At 33.8% G+C, this 16,990-nt stretch overlaps 1 protein-coding gene across 1 annotated transcript in view; it reads left to right on the top strand.

Annotated features, from left to right (window-relative positions):
- Positions 1-13,244, top strand: part of LOC123658943 (adipokinetic hormone/corazonin-related peptide receptor variant I-like) — a 63,059-nt gene extending 49,815 nt beyond the window's left edge. Inside the window, exons 5-8 of the mRNA XM_045594234.1 lie at positions 9,820-9,970; positions 10,916-11,106; positions 11,377-11,444; positions 12,698-13,244. Of these exons, the coding sequence (XP_045450190.1) occupies positions 9,820-9,970; positions 10,916-11,106; positions 11,377-11,444; positions 12,698-12,796 (509 nt within the window). The 3' untranslated portion in view covers positions 12,797-13,244. The remainder of the gene's footprint in view (positions 1-9,819; positions 9,971-10,915; positions 11,107-11,376; positions 11,445-12,697) is intronic.
- The last annotated feature ends 3,746 nt before the right edge of the window (positions 13,245-16,990 follow it).

Below are 16,990 nucleotides of genomic sequence, written 5' to 3'. Positions count from 1 at the left end.
AATTTAAAACTCCTGCCGCCTAAAGTAGGAAAGTGCTGTATCTCAGGCAGGCAGTGATTCCTCCATTTCCACATTGAATGTTCTAACATATGAGTAAACGAATCTGACAATTATATACGTGGGTGTTGCTGAAAATTAGTACAAATTATACTTAATTTTTAATTATAAAACTTACAATCATATACCTACTATTTGTAATATATATACAATGGAATAATAACGTGAATGAAGCTAAGAGTGCTATTTTTCGGCAAAAAATACATCAGCACTTATGTTAGTAAAGGCGATAATATTACAAATTCATAAAATTACAATTCAGCCTGTAACATCTCACTGCTGGACATAGGCCTTTTCTGCATGTAGCAGAAGAATTGGAGCTTAATCCACCACACTGCTCCACTGCGTCTTGGCGGATATATTCTCTACTATGAGTAACGATCGCAATCAGGTATTTATGATAACAACCGGGACCGCAGCTTGACATGCGCTCCAGGGCACGACGGGGAAACCCATAAGAATAGACATACAAACTGGAAAGGAATATATATATATTCTTTATTGCACTAAGTAAATTTTACAATAATCATTATAATATAGGAAGTTGGCAAGGGCGAACTTATCTCTAAAAGAGATCTCTTCCAGTCAACCCATGGCAGTGAGGCTATGACGGGACAAAGTAGTGCAGGAATAGAAGAATAATAAAAAAAACATGTAAAATACATACACTACACATACATAAACATATATAACTAAATAAATAAACAAACTAAACAAATAAATAATATTTGTAAATAATCAATAATAATCATACCGACCGCAAATAAAACCCGTAAACCGCTGGTGTGTAGGCGCTGACACGGCACACCACAATACCAGAGTGGTTGTTAAGAAACATGAAAACAAAGCTATTATATAATATGATACCATAATTTTACTTTATACTTTGAACAAGCTCAGCGAACCTCGGTACGAAAATTATTAGCAGCGAACTCGTGAGATGCTTAAATTCTATACCCACGCAAAATTCGTATGATTATTATATTAATTTAAAGTGAAGATTTTTACCTGTGGCTTGTCTGACGTGGACTAAGTAGTAAATTAAAATCAATTATAAATAAATAAATAAATAAATAAATAAATAAATAAATAAATAAAAATAACTAAACACTTCAAACTCAACGCCCCCCAGTAGGATTTCCTCCTGTGTCGGGGGTCCGGAAACACACACAATACACAAACACAACGCTCAGACCAAGACTAAAATTTATATGGCCGATACAAATGTCTGTCGTGAGCGGGATTCGAACCCGCGACCGCCAGCGCAACAGCCAGTGCTATGACCGCTGAGTCAACGCGTCGTCGTTGGACGTGAAATTCGCTGTAACCCGCATGATTATATACGTACAACCAAAATATCTCATGGAATCATAAAATTCTTACCAATTTTCATTTATTTAGGTTTACATGGTCGCTATGAACACCTGATTCGTCACCCTTCACCCCAGTCACCCTTGATCATGGCGTCCGCAGTACCTCTGAAATATCGCAAGTTTCAAAATGTATTAAATTAACTTATTTTAATAATGGTCACCAACCCGCCTGCCCAGCGTGGTGACTATGGGCAACACACACGAGTTCACAACATTTTAGGCGTGAGCGTTCCATAGCTTAATTTGGCTAGAGCACCGACACGGTCAGTCGGAGATGCAGTTTCGTCTCCGCTGGAACGGTCGATTTTTGATATGATATTAAAAATTGTTTAATATTATTCCTATGAAAATTTATCCTCTCAACGAGTATGTCCTCATATAGTTTGAAGGGAGAATTTTTTATACATATACTAGCGACCCGCCTCGGCTTCGCACGAGTGCAAAAAGTATCAGTGTTCCTCTACTAATTATGCATGTTTTATAATATATGTACATATATACATATAAACTTACCTCTAGAATCACTCTATTTACTATTTAAAAATCCGTTGCGTAGTTTTAAATATCTAAGCATACAGACAGCGGGAAGCGACTTTGTTTTATACTATGCAGTGATGTAGCTTCAGGATGGAAATAACTTTAATTAGTAAGATTTACTTAATTCAAAATGAGATTTGAATAAAAATATATATTTTAAGATGTAAATTTTCCTCAGGAAATGCGGTAGTTATTTTTCTTGCAATCTTAAATTAAAGGATAAGATTTGATTAAAAAGATGGTAAGCTTAAGAGAAAATGAATTTATAATTTTGTCTACAATTAATTTATTTGAGAAAATGAATTTATTAATTTTGTCCACAATTAATTTATTTCAGAAAATGAATTTATTAATTTTGTCTACAGTTAATTATAAATATGTATAATTTTTTTTTCACTTCAATCACTTCAGTCTAATACAGTCCACTGCTGGACATAGGCCTCTACAAGTTTGCGCCAAAAACGAGAGTGAACTCATGTATTTTGCCTATACTCACCACGCTGGACAAGCGCGTTGGTAACCGCAGGGCTGGCTTTGTCGCATCGAAGATGCTGCTGCCCGTCTTCGGCCAGTTTATTTCAAAGTCATCAGTAGGATGGTTATCCCGCCATCGGTCGGCGTTTTAAGTTCCAAGGTGGTAGTGGATCTGTGTTATCCCTTACTTGCCTCTTACTAAACCCACGGGAAGAGAGGGAGTGGCTATATTCGTTATTGCCGTAGCCACACACAAAATATAAAATCAATAATAAATAACTGTTAAATTCAGGAGCGTATTTTAGAAGAGGTTACTCTTACGACACCCGCGGTAAGAGAAGGGGTAGAATATTCTAATGCCGTAACCATACAGCATTTTTTTTTATTAATTTTTAATTAACAAGTTATGATATAGGAACTCTCTCGAGGTTTATATATAAAAATAAATTTGTGTTTGTTCTCAAACAAAAATAACAACTTCAAATTACGTTGACAACTGTAGCGCAATATATATTAATAGCAACCCGCCGCGGCTTCGCACGGTTGCAAAGACTATCCGTATTCCTCTACCATATTATGCATGTATTACACATACAAACCTTTCTTTGGAATCACTCCCTTTACTAAAGAAAACCGCATCAAAATCCGTTGCGTAGTTTTAAAGATAAGCATACAGACAGCGGGAAGCGACTTTGTTTGAAAAAATAAAAAATATATGGTTTATCAAAAAATTAAAAAGAAATTAGGGGTGGAGTACCCTTAACATTTAGGAGAATTAAAAATAAATGTTGTTCGAATCTCAGACCTACCCGATATGCACACAAAATTTCATGAGAATCGGTCAAGCCGTTTCGGAGGAGTTTAACTACAAACACCGCGACACGAGAATTTTATATATTACATGATCATAGATGGTATTATTTACACATATTAGTCTAGGAATATACGTATATATATTGTATAATCTGGTAACGGATTCCTTAATTAATCATTTATTTATGACTATACTATACAATCAATGGCACTCACAGAACTCTGCAGGTATATTGTTAAACTTTTTACTGAGATCACTACTGAGGTCGACCACAGCAGGAAATATCTTGCTAAATAATACTTTCAAGCATTGTTGTGTTCTTGTGGTGAGTAAGGTGACCAGTGCTCCTGGAAGGGGTTGGAAGTATGTCCGGCGACGCGCTTGCGATGCTTCGGGCGTTGCAGGCGTCTATAAGCTACGCTGCTACGGTAATCGCTTACCATCAGGTGAGCCGTGCGCTTGTTTGCCGACGTTGTTGTGTATAAAATAAAATAATAACTTTGCTATAAATATATTTGCAGATCAGACTTGGTAAATATTTACAAGTTATAGTTAAGATTATTAAAACAATTGTACCTAAACGCATACTTAATAATTATAAGAACAACTATAAAATCAGCTCTTTCGTCATTGTAATGTTATGGATATATATGGTAAAGTTAAATTTTCTATTCTAATCCAAATTGATAATACAACCTTGTTAAATGAAAAACTAAGACCTATAAGGCTTACGTCAACTTGATTCAAACCTTAAATACCACTTACCAAAAACTAACAATAAGTATGGAATGAGAACTGACGACTTTTTAATGCCTGAATATGTTAACGAACTGCCCAGAGAACTGCAAGAAATGTATAAGAGTACCACGAAAAACAAATCACGTTTTAAAAAATATTTTTTACAAAAACAAACTGAATTGAGTGACTCTTTGTACCAAGATAAACCCGCGAGGTTTTCGTGGTACTTAAATTGCAAAGTATAATGTATTTGTTATATATTGGCCAATCAATTGAAAAAAAAATAAACACTTTCGTCCTGAGTTTGGCCGATATAAAATGCTTTTATTATAAAGCCTATCATTTGCGTAAAATCTGTCGGGCAAAAATAATTAAACAAAGCTAGCTTAATGTATAAAAGTGGGATCTTCAACATTTAGTAATAAATTTAAAAAGTTAACAAATAAAATCATTAAAATTTTAAATTAATTTTATGTCATAACTAACATTTGATATCTACTATAATGCTTATATCCTTGTTAATTAGTTATGTTTATTCTCGGGGATGGTGTTGATACTCGTATTAAGCGTCGAGTCTCCGTAACCACCTTCATTACATAAGCTTCTGATTATCTTCCCAAGAGATTTCCGATATATCTATTATTTATTTATTTATTTATTAATACTTTATTGCACAATACATTATAGAATTGTACAAAAGGCGGGCTTAGTGCTAAAAGCATTCTCTACCAGCCAACCTTAGGACGTACAAGAGCAGAGGTTTGTAGGTGTGCAAAATCGGGTATTAGTAAAATTCAGATAAAGAAGAAAAAAAGGAGGAAATATAAAGTAAAGTTAGTGGTTTATAGGTATAATTACGAATAAATAGCCAAACAAAATACAAACAGACATTACAATAACTAATTTAGTGCATTGGACCGTTATTTATAGGTTCATTCAATTAAGGTAAATTCGGGTTGGGTCTTTTGAAGTTATAAAGGCGGTGTTCTAGTTTCGGAATTACGCTAAATTGTAACAACTTTCGTTGGGAAAGTTGGTTAATAGTTTGATGATTTATTATGGTTACAGTATGATATTGATACCAGTCGTAAGACTGGGATAAACTTGAACATTACTTATTCTGGTCGACGAAAAAGTGGCACCCAACGTGGAGACCCACAGCTAAATAATACTGTTTTCAAGCAGTATTGTGTTCCTGTTGGTGAGTAAGGTGACCAAAGCTCCTGGGGGGATTGGGGATTGGGTCGGCAACGCGCTTTCGATGCTTCTGGTATTGTAGGCGTCTATAAGCTACGGTAGTCTCTTACCATCAGGTGAGCCGTACGCTTGTTTGCCGACCTAGTGATATAAAAAAATATATACGAACATCACTCTCAAGCGGAAATTTAACCAACAACCGCCGACGTTAAACGCCTACAGTTCCCACAACTACACCAGACCGCATCATTAATGATAATCAAATTAATTTTCCTTGTAACACTCGCTAATATTACTTAGTTAGGTGAAATTCAAAGTAAAGCAAATATATTATATATACTAGCTGTGCCCGTAACTTCGTCCGCGTGGAATTTAGCAAAAAAGTTATTGTTCAGTTCACAGAGTTTTAAAATAAATAAATTTCTAAAATATAAGTAGCCTAAGTTACTCCTTACTACATCAGCTATCTGCTAGTGAAAGTCCCGTTAAAATCGGTCCACCCGTTTCAGAGATTAGCAAGAACAGACAGACAGACAAAAATTGTATGAAATGTCATTTTGGTATATGTATCGTGTACACATCCATATGCATTTAGTAAGAAGCGGTTATTTTAATTTTACAAACAGACACTCCAATATATTTTTATATATACTAGCTGACTCGGCAAACGTTGTTTTGCCGCTAAATGCTATTTAAAAATAGTGGTTGGTGGTAGAAGGGTGAAAATTTAGGGTTGTATGTATTTTTTAACGCCAAATCATAATAAAATAAAAAATAAATAATTTATCTATAAATTAAAAAAAGATTGGGGTGTAAAAAAATCAAGTTCGTTGATATTCATGTTCAGAAGTAGCTCGAAAAGATATAAAGTACTTGTCTTGGAAACTTTAAAAAAAATTGGAGCGACCTTAAAATATTGAAATTTCGAAGCCTGAAAATCTTTCAGGCTCTTTATAATTTTTCTCGTAGAAAAAAAATTAAATAATGAGAAAAACAATATTTAAAAAATCAATTATAACAATTTTAGGATTTTTAAAAATTTGGAGTAATCCTCAATGGTCACAAAAAAACCTTTCTTACCTGCCGTTTGGACCCTCTGAGCAGAAAGCAGGGCTACTACAAACGGGCTTGAATGCTATGTATATATAAAATCAGGAGCCGACATTATTAACTATACAATGAAGTCGCTTCATTTTAAAGTTCTTCCACGATCATTATTTCATAACAATTCTTGTTTAATTTTATATTTGCTACGACCGTTCGTGAAACGTATATTTTTACTCTGTAACCTATTCTTGTCTGCGCACCAAAGCCCCGTCGTTTTTGCTTGACGCACTGACAATCATGCAGATAGACAGAGATACAAAAACTGTTAGAATAATGTTTATGATCTCTGTTGGCCCTATAGACCTTTTTAAAGTATTTCTCGAACATGTCCTATATGTCATCATGTCATGTCATGTCTGCACATGAACCAGTTACAGTTTTATATTAGGTATAAATGTAAAGTTAAAGGTACGGTAGATCGTTCACCTAAAAATGTAATCTAAAAGTAGTCGCTGGGTGTTAAGCTTGTATATATTTACTTATATGTAAACCTACAATATAGGCTTGACCTTGATCAAGTCTCATTTTCATTCATTCATTTCATTTTTCATTTCGTTTTCAAGGAGGTAGAGTGACTCATGCCCAAAAATGTTTGTAAATACGTGCGAATGGCACCCGAGCTTTTAATCCCCGGAGTCGCTTCACAATGAACTATCCCATTTCAAGATTGTCAAGGAAAAGTTCGAGCGGAAAACGTGAATCCGTTCTATCAATCTGAAATATCTTTTCATATCTTGATCTCTGCGAAACTTTTAATTTAAATTTATACCGTATCACTGCTCATGTCGAACTTCAGAATCATACCTAGCTGTAAAGGCTTTTAAAAACTTCGACTGAAATTCAAAAGTTGATGTTCGATTTAAATAATTTTAATATTATTTATTGTATCAAATTGCAAAGTTTAACTTAAGTTGTATAAATTCAACAAGTAATTATCATCATCATCATCATCATCATCATCATCATCATCATCATCATCATCATCATCATCATCATCATCATCATCATTTCAGCCGATCACAGTCCACTGCTGGACATAGGCCTCCATAAGTTCACGCCAATGTGTTTTGCCCATAGTCACCACGCTGGGCAGGCGGGTTGGTGACCGCAGGGCTGGCTTTGTCGCACCGAAAACGCTGCTGCCCTTCTTCGGTCTGTGTATTTCAAAGCCAGCAGTTGGATGGTTATCCCGCCATCGGTTACTGTTGGCTACTGTGTGACTACGGTAGTAAAGAATATAGCCACCCCTCTCTTCCCGTGGGTGTCGTAAGAGGCGACTAAGGGATAACACAGGTCCACTACCACCTTGGAACTTACAAAGCAACAAGTAATACAACAAGTAATTTTACTTGGAAATTAAAAATTAACTATTGACGCAAGAATACATCCCGCTGTGCCCTGCCTCAGTTAAAATTACAATTTAAACGTTACAATTAATTACTGTTTCGGGGAAGTATTTGTTTAATTAATATTTAATATGGTCGGCGTTTCCCATGTTCAAAATGTTGAAATTCGTTATGGTATGTGCTTACTTAGCGCTTTATTGTATCCAAAAATGTTATAAGATATTATTATATATTTATATATTTTTATATTTAACAATTCATAGCATAGTAGATTAAAAATGTACTTAATCTATCATCTTATTATTTACATATGGAAATATGGTATAAAAATACCATATTAAATACATATACATATAATCACGCCTCTTTCCCGTAGGGGTAGGCAGGAGACCACTTCTTTCCACTTGCTACGATCCTGACATACTTCTTTCGCTTCGTCCACTTTCATTATTCCCCCCATACATGCTCTTCGGTTTAGGGTACTCTTGGCCTTTTTTCAAGACGCCCTTATTTGGTCTCGGAACGTCCGCCTAGGTCTACCCCTTCCAACCCTTCCATCCACACTCGCCTTATACACTTTTTTCGTCAATCGTTCTTCACTCATTCTCTCGACATTAAATAACAATTGAAAAATGCTTCAAAAAAAATGAAAATGTCTCACTGAGATTTTCATATACGATGCAATACGCATTGCGTAATTTAACAATTTTCATCAAAAGATTTACACGCGTTACGTTAACGTTTACTCGCGTTGTTTCCAATATTATATAGGTTTCATGTATTTGTAATGTAAACTTAACCATGAAAATTAATTTGTATTAGCTTCAACTGTAACGTATAATTGAGGTGTTCAGTAGCAGGAAAATTCAATCTTTGATTAAAATAAAATTATTATTGACACAACTACAGCATAACACAATGAGTTCGAATATTTTATAACATAAGTAAAGGCACGTGCCAATATAAGACGTGTACAACATTTTCTTGAAAATAAAAATTACAATAATTGTGTTTGCTGGCAAACAAAAAAACCCGACTTCAATTACATCGACAAGTAATACAACGTAGGTAGACGAAAAAATAGTCAAGTAAATACACATTATCAAATATTACTCCAAAAGTTGTAAACAGATCTCGATGAAATTTAAATGTAACCACGTGATAAACATCGGCTTTCGATTAAGTTGAAAATCATCAAAATCGGTACACCCAGTAAAAAGTTATGCGGATTTTCAAGGGTTTCCCCTCGATTTCTCTCGGATCCCATCATCAGATTCTAGTTTCCTTATCACGGTACTAAACCTGGGATATCTACTTTCCAACAAAAAAAGAATTATCAAAATCCCCGAACATACATAAAATATATATTTTAGTCTGCAAAAAGTAACAATACTAATGTAAATTGACTCAAAAAAAAACAATTGATACTAAGATTAACTTTAAAAAGGAAATAAATGGAGCTAAATATATCTGTACTAATATTATACGAGTGAAATTGTCTATATATATATAAATGAATGTTTGTCTGTATGTCCTTTATAGAATAGTAAACCATGCATTTGATAACTTTATGACCTTCAGCAGTGTTGTGCATGAGCCCTCAAAAGATTCTGAGTTGGTACGACCGAAAAAAAAGGTAGCAATACGCACACGGTACAGCTAGTCTTATATATTTATTTTATAATTATTTTAGCACTGGCTGTTGCGCTAGCGGACGCGAATTTGATTCCAATGACAAATATTTGTGATTGCCATATAGATGTTTGTCGTGATCTGGACGTTTGTGTTTATGTATTGTGTGTTTACGGACACCCGACGCAGGAATTAATAAATAGTGAGGGCTGTTCAATGTGAGGCGTCTATTTATTTATTTCATAAATCGACATTCATTGTTTTATTTATTTAAGACACAGCAGGAATTTCCTGCTCCAGCTAAATAATACTGTTTTCAAGCAGTGTTGTGTTCCTCTGGTGAGTTAGGTGACCTGAGCTATTACGAAAAGTAGGGCTAGGGTTGGCAACGCGCTTGCGATGCTTGTGGTGTTGCAACATAGGCTACGGTAATCGCTTCCATCGGGTGAACTGTACGCTTGTTTGTCGACCTGATTGTATAAAAAAGTGTAATCCACACAAATCGCCGGTCTTCAACTGCACTACTTATATTCTTTTGTTTCAGAGAACTGTGTTCACAACATTAGCACGGTGAGGCTACGTCGTTCAGATAGGCGAGTGCTGGAGCGAGCGAGGCGACGCACGCTAAGAATGACCGTCACCATTGTGAGCGTATTCGCGCTCTGCTGGCTACCGTACGCTACCATCACAATGTGGTAGGTTGAAACATGAGTTTTTTCACAAAAGTTTACATTATAACATATAAAAAGTATATTTAGTACTAGCTGTGCCCTAATTTAATTTAACCTAAAAGTTATTGTTCAGTTCGCAGAGTTATAAAATAAATAAATTTCTAAAATAAAGGTAGCCTTAGTTACTCCTTATAACATTAGCTATATGCCAGTGAAAGTCCCGTCAAAATCGGTCCATGCGTTTCAGAAATTAGCCGGAACAAGCACACAGACAAAAATTGTAAAAAATGTTATTTTGGTCTATGTACCGTGTATACACCCCGCATTTAGTAAAAAGCGGTTATTTTAATATAACAAACAGACATTCCAATTTTATTTATTTGTATAGATAAAAGCATATTTTACGCTGAATAGTTTTGTGTTTCAATTATTAAAAAAAAAAAAGAAATAATTAACAAAAAGTTTTAATAAGCTTCGCTTCGGCTTATCGCAGTCCGCTGCTATGCATAGGTCTCCCCAAATCCGCGCCAAAACTCACCGGTTCTCCGCAGTCCTCATCTAGCCCCACCCACTATCTTACTTAGATCATCGGTCCAGCGGACCGGACGGCATTCCACACTACTTAGACTTAACTTAATAATCTTAAATGATAGATTTTAATTTTTTTATGTAACACGTTTATTGATATCAAATTCAAAACTCTGTTATAATTATAACTTACACATTTAGATTTTTGTCAGTAAATAAAAAATATAAACAAACCTACGTCAAAGACTACTAAGAACTAACGAAACTCTCAAGACGACAGATCGCTGTACGACTTCACTGAGCTTTAATTTCAAAAAAGGCATCCTATTTTTTTTAAATATAGAACTATTGTTATGTTAACAGATTATATAAAATCTTATACTACAAGCTATCTATAAAAGCCACGAAATTTAATGAAGTATTGTTATTGTGCGCATGTAGGTACATGGTCGACAGAGATTCAGCGTCTCGCGTCTCGCCCCAAGTCCAAGATCTTCTGTTCGCGATGGCTGTCTCCAATTCCTGTATGAATCCACTCGTGTATGGCTCCTACGCTTTGCGTCTCAGTGGCGCAATACAGAGATTCTTCAAAAAATCCTGCTGCTGGTCTGCATCCACTTCTGATACTGTCGGTTCGTATATTTTTAATATTTTTAACGCAGGTTTTGAGTGGTTCGATTTTTTTTTAATCTGTACATGTATTTATAAATAAAGTTGAATTCAAATATTATATTTAAATTTCATATTTGTATACATATAATCGTCAAATTATAATTTGTTATTCTCATTTGCTAAGTTTCGAAAATATTATGTATTATGATATTAAATTAGGTTTCCTTAGGTTTGATATAAAATGCAGTTGAATATTTTTATTCGTGTTAATAGAGCTGTTTCTGTTTAAGGCAACTCGGGCTCCAGTTCAATAAAGCTTAGGAATAATAACACACCTGGAACATGTCTTGTCAAACCCGTGAAGGTAAAAAAATAAATTTTTTAAGCTTTTCTGTCACTATTAATACTTTCATTTAGACGAGACTTATAGATTGTTGCCGTGTTCACCTAGTTGTGTCATGTTATCAATATTTTCTCTACTACTGGGGGTTGTTTGTAAGAGATTACTATTATTAATAAGACCTTTGTCCTTTTTTTAATTTAGAACACTTTTACTTTCTTTTATTTAAATCCAAATTATGTTATTATAGTAATAGTATTAAATAAATAAATATCGTCTTGGGACTACTTATATTATGATCAGGAGCAAAAGACAAAATAACGGAAAGAAATAACGAATAGGTAAAAAAATGTTATAATTACATGAAATACATAGAATAAGTGTTATCATATTCTATTAAATTGCAGTATTTCTGATTCCTGTTTGTCAAATAGTTTTTTATTCACGTAGATCTCTGCCGTGGTTTGAAATGCATGAAAAGTCACGCCACTTTAAAAAAAAGTTTAGTTTTAAGTAGCATTTTATTTATTATCGTCTTTATTTATATACTAGCTGTACTGGCGACTCCGTCCGCGTGGAATTTAACAAAAAAGTTATTGTTCAGTTCGCAGAGTTATAAAGTAAATAACTTTCGAAAATAAAAGTAGCCTAAGCTAACCCTTACTACATCAGCTATCTGCTAGTGAAAGTCCCGTCAAAATCGGTCCAGCAGTTTCAGAGATTAGCCGAAACAAACAGAAAGACAGACAGACCAAAATTATAAAAAAAAAATATTTTGGTATATATATCGTGTATACATATATATGTACCGGTATTTTAATATTACAAACAGACACTCCAATTTTATTTATTTGTATAGATAAGACAGGATGTTTATCATATCACTATCAACCTACTACATACCTGTAGTTGGTCATTTTGAAGACACTGGTGATCCCATGACCTTGGCGTTTGCAATATTATAGGGAACTCAAAACGACCAAAGACAAACATGATAAATATCTTGTTTTACATTTTTTTTTTTTGTAAACAAGCACAAGCATTAATGCTTGCAACACCAGAAGCATCTCAGGCGCATTGCCGACCCTAATCCCGATCCTCCACTCTCGAGCGCTTCACCTTACTCACACAGAAACACAATACTGCTTGATAGCAATATTATTTGACTATGATTTTCTATAAAGTCGAGGGACTTCCCCAGTCTGGCTGTTCCAAATTTTTTTTCCACACCTGACGACCGAAAAGTTTTAAAATTACCGTGTTTGTCACAGGGACGTGTCAAACCACGTTTAGGCGTGCGCTTCGCTGAGACATCTCTGACAGCTGTTCCTGAACGTTTGGAGGTGAATAAGATCCGTGGACCCGCTTGACAGCCACCCGCTCGGCTGTACTGCGCGCGGCACGAGCGATGTCGCGTGCTCAACGAGTATTACAAAAGTAGATCAACGCCTGTGTAGCCTGACGTATGTTATCAAAAACGACTTATAGACACCAACCATGGACGCGACTTACGCCATATCAGACCAGTTAATAGTCAGCGTGCATCAGTTTTTAAGTCACGGGCATAATATCGACCGTCTGACATGTGACATTAAGTCATACCTGTCGACCGCAGATGTGAGTTGCCTCTGATGTAACATTTCTAGCTTCGCTCGATTTTTTAAGATTAAATTATAACATATTTTAGCATGTATATTTTGAGATATCTGTACCTACAATCATATTATGATTATCAGATAAAATGAAAATTGTATGTATATGTTAATGTGATATTAATGATGTAATATTAATATTGTTATGTCAATAAAATGTTTTCCTAGATGCATTTCATTCACTTGACACGATCTATTTATTAATACGTGAAACAAAACATTGTACCCCTTTTAACGAAAATTGCATGAACGGAGGAATATGAAATTTCGCATACTTATAGTTTATATAGAAAAGGAGTGCAGAATGCTAATATTTTTTTTTAATAATGCATGAAAATTACATTTACCTTACCTTACATTTACTTTACACACACTACCATGTATTTGACACACACATACGCATATATACTCTTTTGTTTGTTATTATAGAAGTTTAGTCTTTGACAACAGAACCTTAATAATGTCCAAACTTATAATTTAAATTAGTTATGGTCGAATCTCGACCATTGGGCGATCACTAGTATGCTATTAATTATTTTATAATGTTAAAGTATTATGAACGATATGCAGATTGAATTAGAGCTCAGCAGTATAATTCCTGCTGTGCCATGAACAATACCCACTGTGTTTACATATTCCATCAATACTACCATACTAATCATTGGAGTTACATTCACTGAACATTAAAAACTCCAATGAAAAAAATTACGCAGTTGCTACTTAAAAAATAAAGTGTATTTATATATAAAAATAGGTAAAAAAACTTTTTAAGTTAAACGGTTTTATGTTAAACATACATTGCAATGTTTATGATAAATGTACTAAAAACCAAAAAATAATAAAATAGATACAGTCGTGGGAATTATAAACATATGCATAGACTAGACTAAAATAAAACCGTGGGGCACGTCAATTGTCTACAATCGTTGATTAAAATGTTTGTTTTGTAATGTTACACTATAATTAGGCAGTTGTTCAACCGACAACGATGGACGTGTGATAAGTAGGGCTAGAATGTGGAAACAAGCTAGCAAGCTCGATTATAAGCGAGTTTTAGGGTTTCATAGTGGTGAGCGAGTAGTACTTTTATCATATGTTTTGTCGATTAAAGACAAACTACGAGCAGTGAAACGATTCCTCGCCAGCCAGCAGTGTGAATGTCCAACGATAAACTAGTTGAAACATCTCTTTTATTTACATGGAGTGTATAACTATTGGAATTTCCATGAGCAAGAAAATAGTAAGTAATTTCCTCACCGTCTGCGGGCCAACTGCCTATTTTAACGACGAATTAAACGATTCTTCTATCGCACATTAAGTCGATAATTTGTAGACAATTGACGTGCCCCACGGTTTTATTTTAGTCTAGTCTATGCATATGTTTATAATTCCCACGACTGTATCTATTTTATTATTTTTTGGTTTTTAGTACATTTATCTTAAACATTGCAATGTATGTTTAACATAAAACCGTTTAACTTAAAAAGTTTTTTTACCTATTTTTATTTTCTAGTTTTTAGTTTTTATTTCGCATTCTGTTTAATTCATTTAGTGCTTCATTATTGAAAGTCCCATCTTAAATATTGAGGTTGTATAGTGCACTGTATTCTTCTTGTCAAGCCCTTTTATTTGATACCCATATTGGTGGGATTGATAAAAAATTGTTATCAGACATTTGGTAGCGGCGGCCAGCTTAGATTTCAATTTTGCATAGTAAATTGTATTCTACTTGTTGAGACCTTTCATTTGATACCCATGTTGATGGGATTGATAAAACCTAAGTTATCCGCCATTTTGTAGAGGCCGCCATCTTGGATTTTAATTTTATATAGTACATTGATTATACTGGTTGAGCACTTTCATTTGGTACCCATATTGATGGGATCGATAAAACCTACGTTATCCGCCATTTTGTAGCGGCCGCCATCTTGTATTTCAATTTTTTATAGTATATTGTATTCTGCTTGTTGAGCCCTTTCATTTGATACCCATATTGATGGGATTGATAAAACCTACGTTATCCGCCATTTTGTAGCGGCCGCCATCTTGGATTTCAATTTTTTATAGTATATTGTATTCTGCTTGTTGAGCCCTTTCATTTGATACCCATATTGATGGGATTAATAAAACATAAATTATCCGCCATTTTGTAGCGGCGGCCATCTTGAATTTATAATGATAATAAATAAACATAATTGTATTGTCACCAAAATTCAAAGTGTATACAAAATTTCAGATTAATCGGTTGACAGGAAGAGGGTGAAATTTGAATTACTAAATTTGACCCAAGAATAAATAATAAATAAAAAATAAAACAAACGGGGTGAGCTAAATAAAACCGTTTAAAAATTAGTAGTATTCTGTTATTTCGTACAAGCGCCACTGATTCCATACATCTTTATCATTAATATAATCGTAATTTTTTTTGCATTAATTATTTTAATTACTTTTATTTTAAACTTGTAATTTATTTTCTGGCAACCGCAACATCGTTTGGGGGATTTTGTTACACTTGTGTCTAACGTAACCTAGAAAGAAGACGTTTACTTTGCACAATCGGAAACTTGTAGATAGAATTTTTGGAATCCTGCTTGCGTTTATACTAAGATAAAAACTATTCATATTTAAATGAACTAAATTTTAGGGAATAATACATAATCTATAATATATATATATACAAAAATGAATTTTTGTCTATATACATATCCTTTATAGAATCGTAAACTATGCATTTGATCATGTCATGATCTTCAGCAAAGTGTTGTGCATGATCCCACAAAGGTTTCTGAGGTGGTACGACCAAAAAAATATATTATTATAAATGTACTCTGATGTAATTGTTTGTATATCAATCTTATTAAATTACGCTCAGGGGACACAAGCTCTGAGATCATAAAGGCCATGAACAGCCATTTATATTTTTATTTTATCTTTTCATTTGGGAAACATACCATTTTATATATTATTATTACATTATAACTAATTACAATAATTGAAATCAATTAAGTTTCCACTATCAGCTAATACATATAACATCTCTTTGACCACTATAAATAAAAAGTATATAAACAAGAGTAATTTAAAAAATATGAAGTTAAATATAGTGTAAAAAGAGAAGAAAAATGTACCTAAGCATGCATAACTTTAAGCATCTGCTTAGTGTCCCGCTTATACCTTTCTATTGTGCACTTAAGCAATCTATTTCCCGTAAGTGCTCGACTCGTAAGCTTTGTAGAACGACATATAAAGTTGTCATCACTGTAAAGTAGGACGTGAACAGATGTCTATGACATGGACTTCGTTCGGGGACAACTTAAGTGATGTGTATAATATATTATATTATTATATTATATATATAAAAAAGAAAAGAATATATATATTCTTTTGTTTTTTTTTTGTAATCTCTTTATTTTCTTTTATTTATGTAAAAATATTAAGAAAAAAAATAAAAAAAATAAAAGTGGGTGCGTACAAAGTATAAATGTCAGAAGTGAAACTTCTTTGGAAAAATAAATTTTTAAGTCTCGTTTATATTTATACAAATCTAAAGCTTTAGATTTCCGTTCCAGCACCATCGACAAAAACGTTGCCGTTTCATCAAAACGTTGCCGTTTCACCCGTAAAAAAATTACCCTCACACCTAAGAACCTAAAAAAGTTACACTTCAATAAGCACTATATTTGAACACGCCGGATAAAATATTAGGAGACAAATAACAAAACACAGTATAACGCATAATTACATACAACTAGGTATTATAGAAGATAACAATATAGATCTCAACTCAAAATAGAAATAGAACACTATAGTAAGGTTCCACTAATAGAGGGCATTCACCCTGAGAACGACAGATGAGGAATGAAAGAAGCCAGTGCAAAAAAGAGGATAGTATAAACAAAGTAAATAACTAAT

The sequence above is a fragment of the Melitaea cinxia genome, chromosome 13 (assembly GCF_905220565.1).
Source record: "Melitaea cinxia chromosome 13, ilMelCinx1.1, whole genome shotgun sequence".
Taxonomy (NCBI): Eukaryota; Metazoa; Arthropoda; class Insecta; order Lepidoptera; family Nymphalidae; genus Melitaea; species Melitaea cinxia.
Note: the sequence above shows the minus strand (reverse complement) of the source record. Positions and strands in the feature narration are given on the sequence as shown.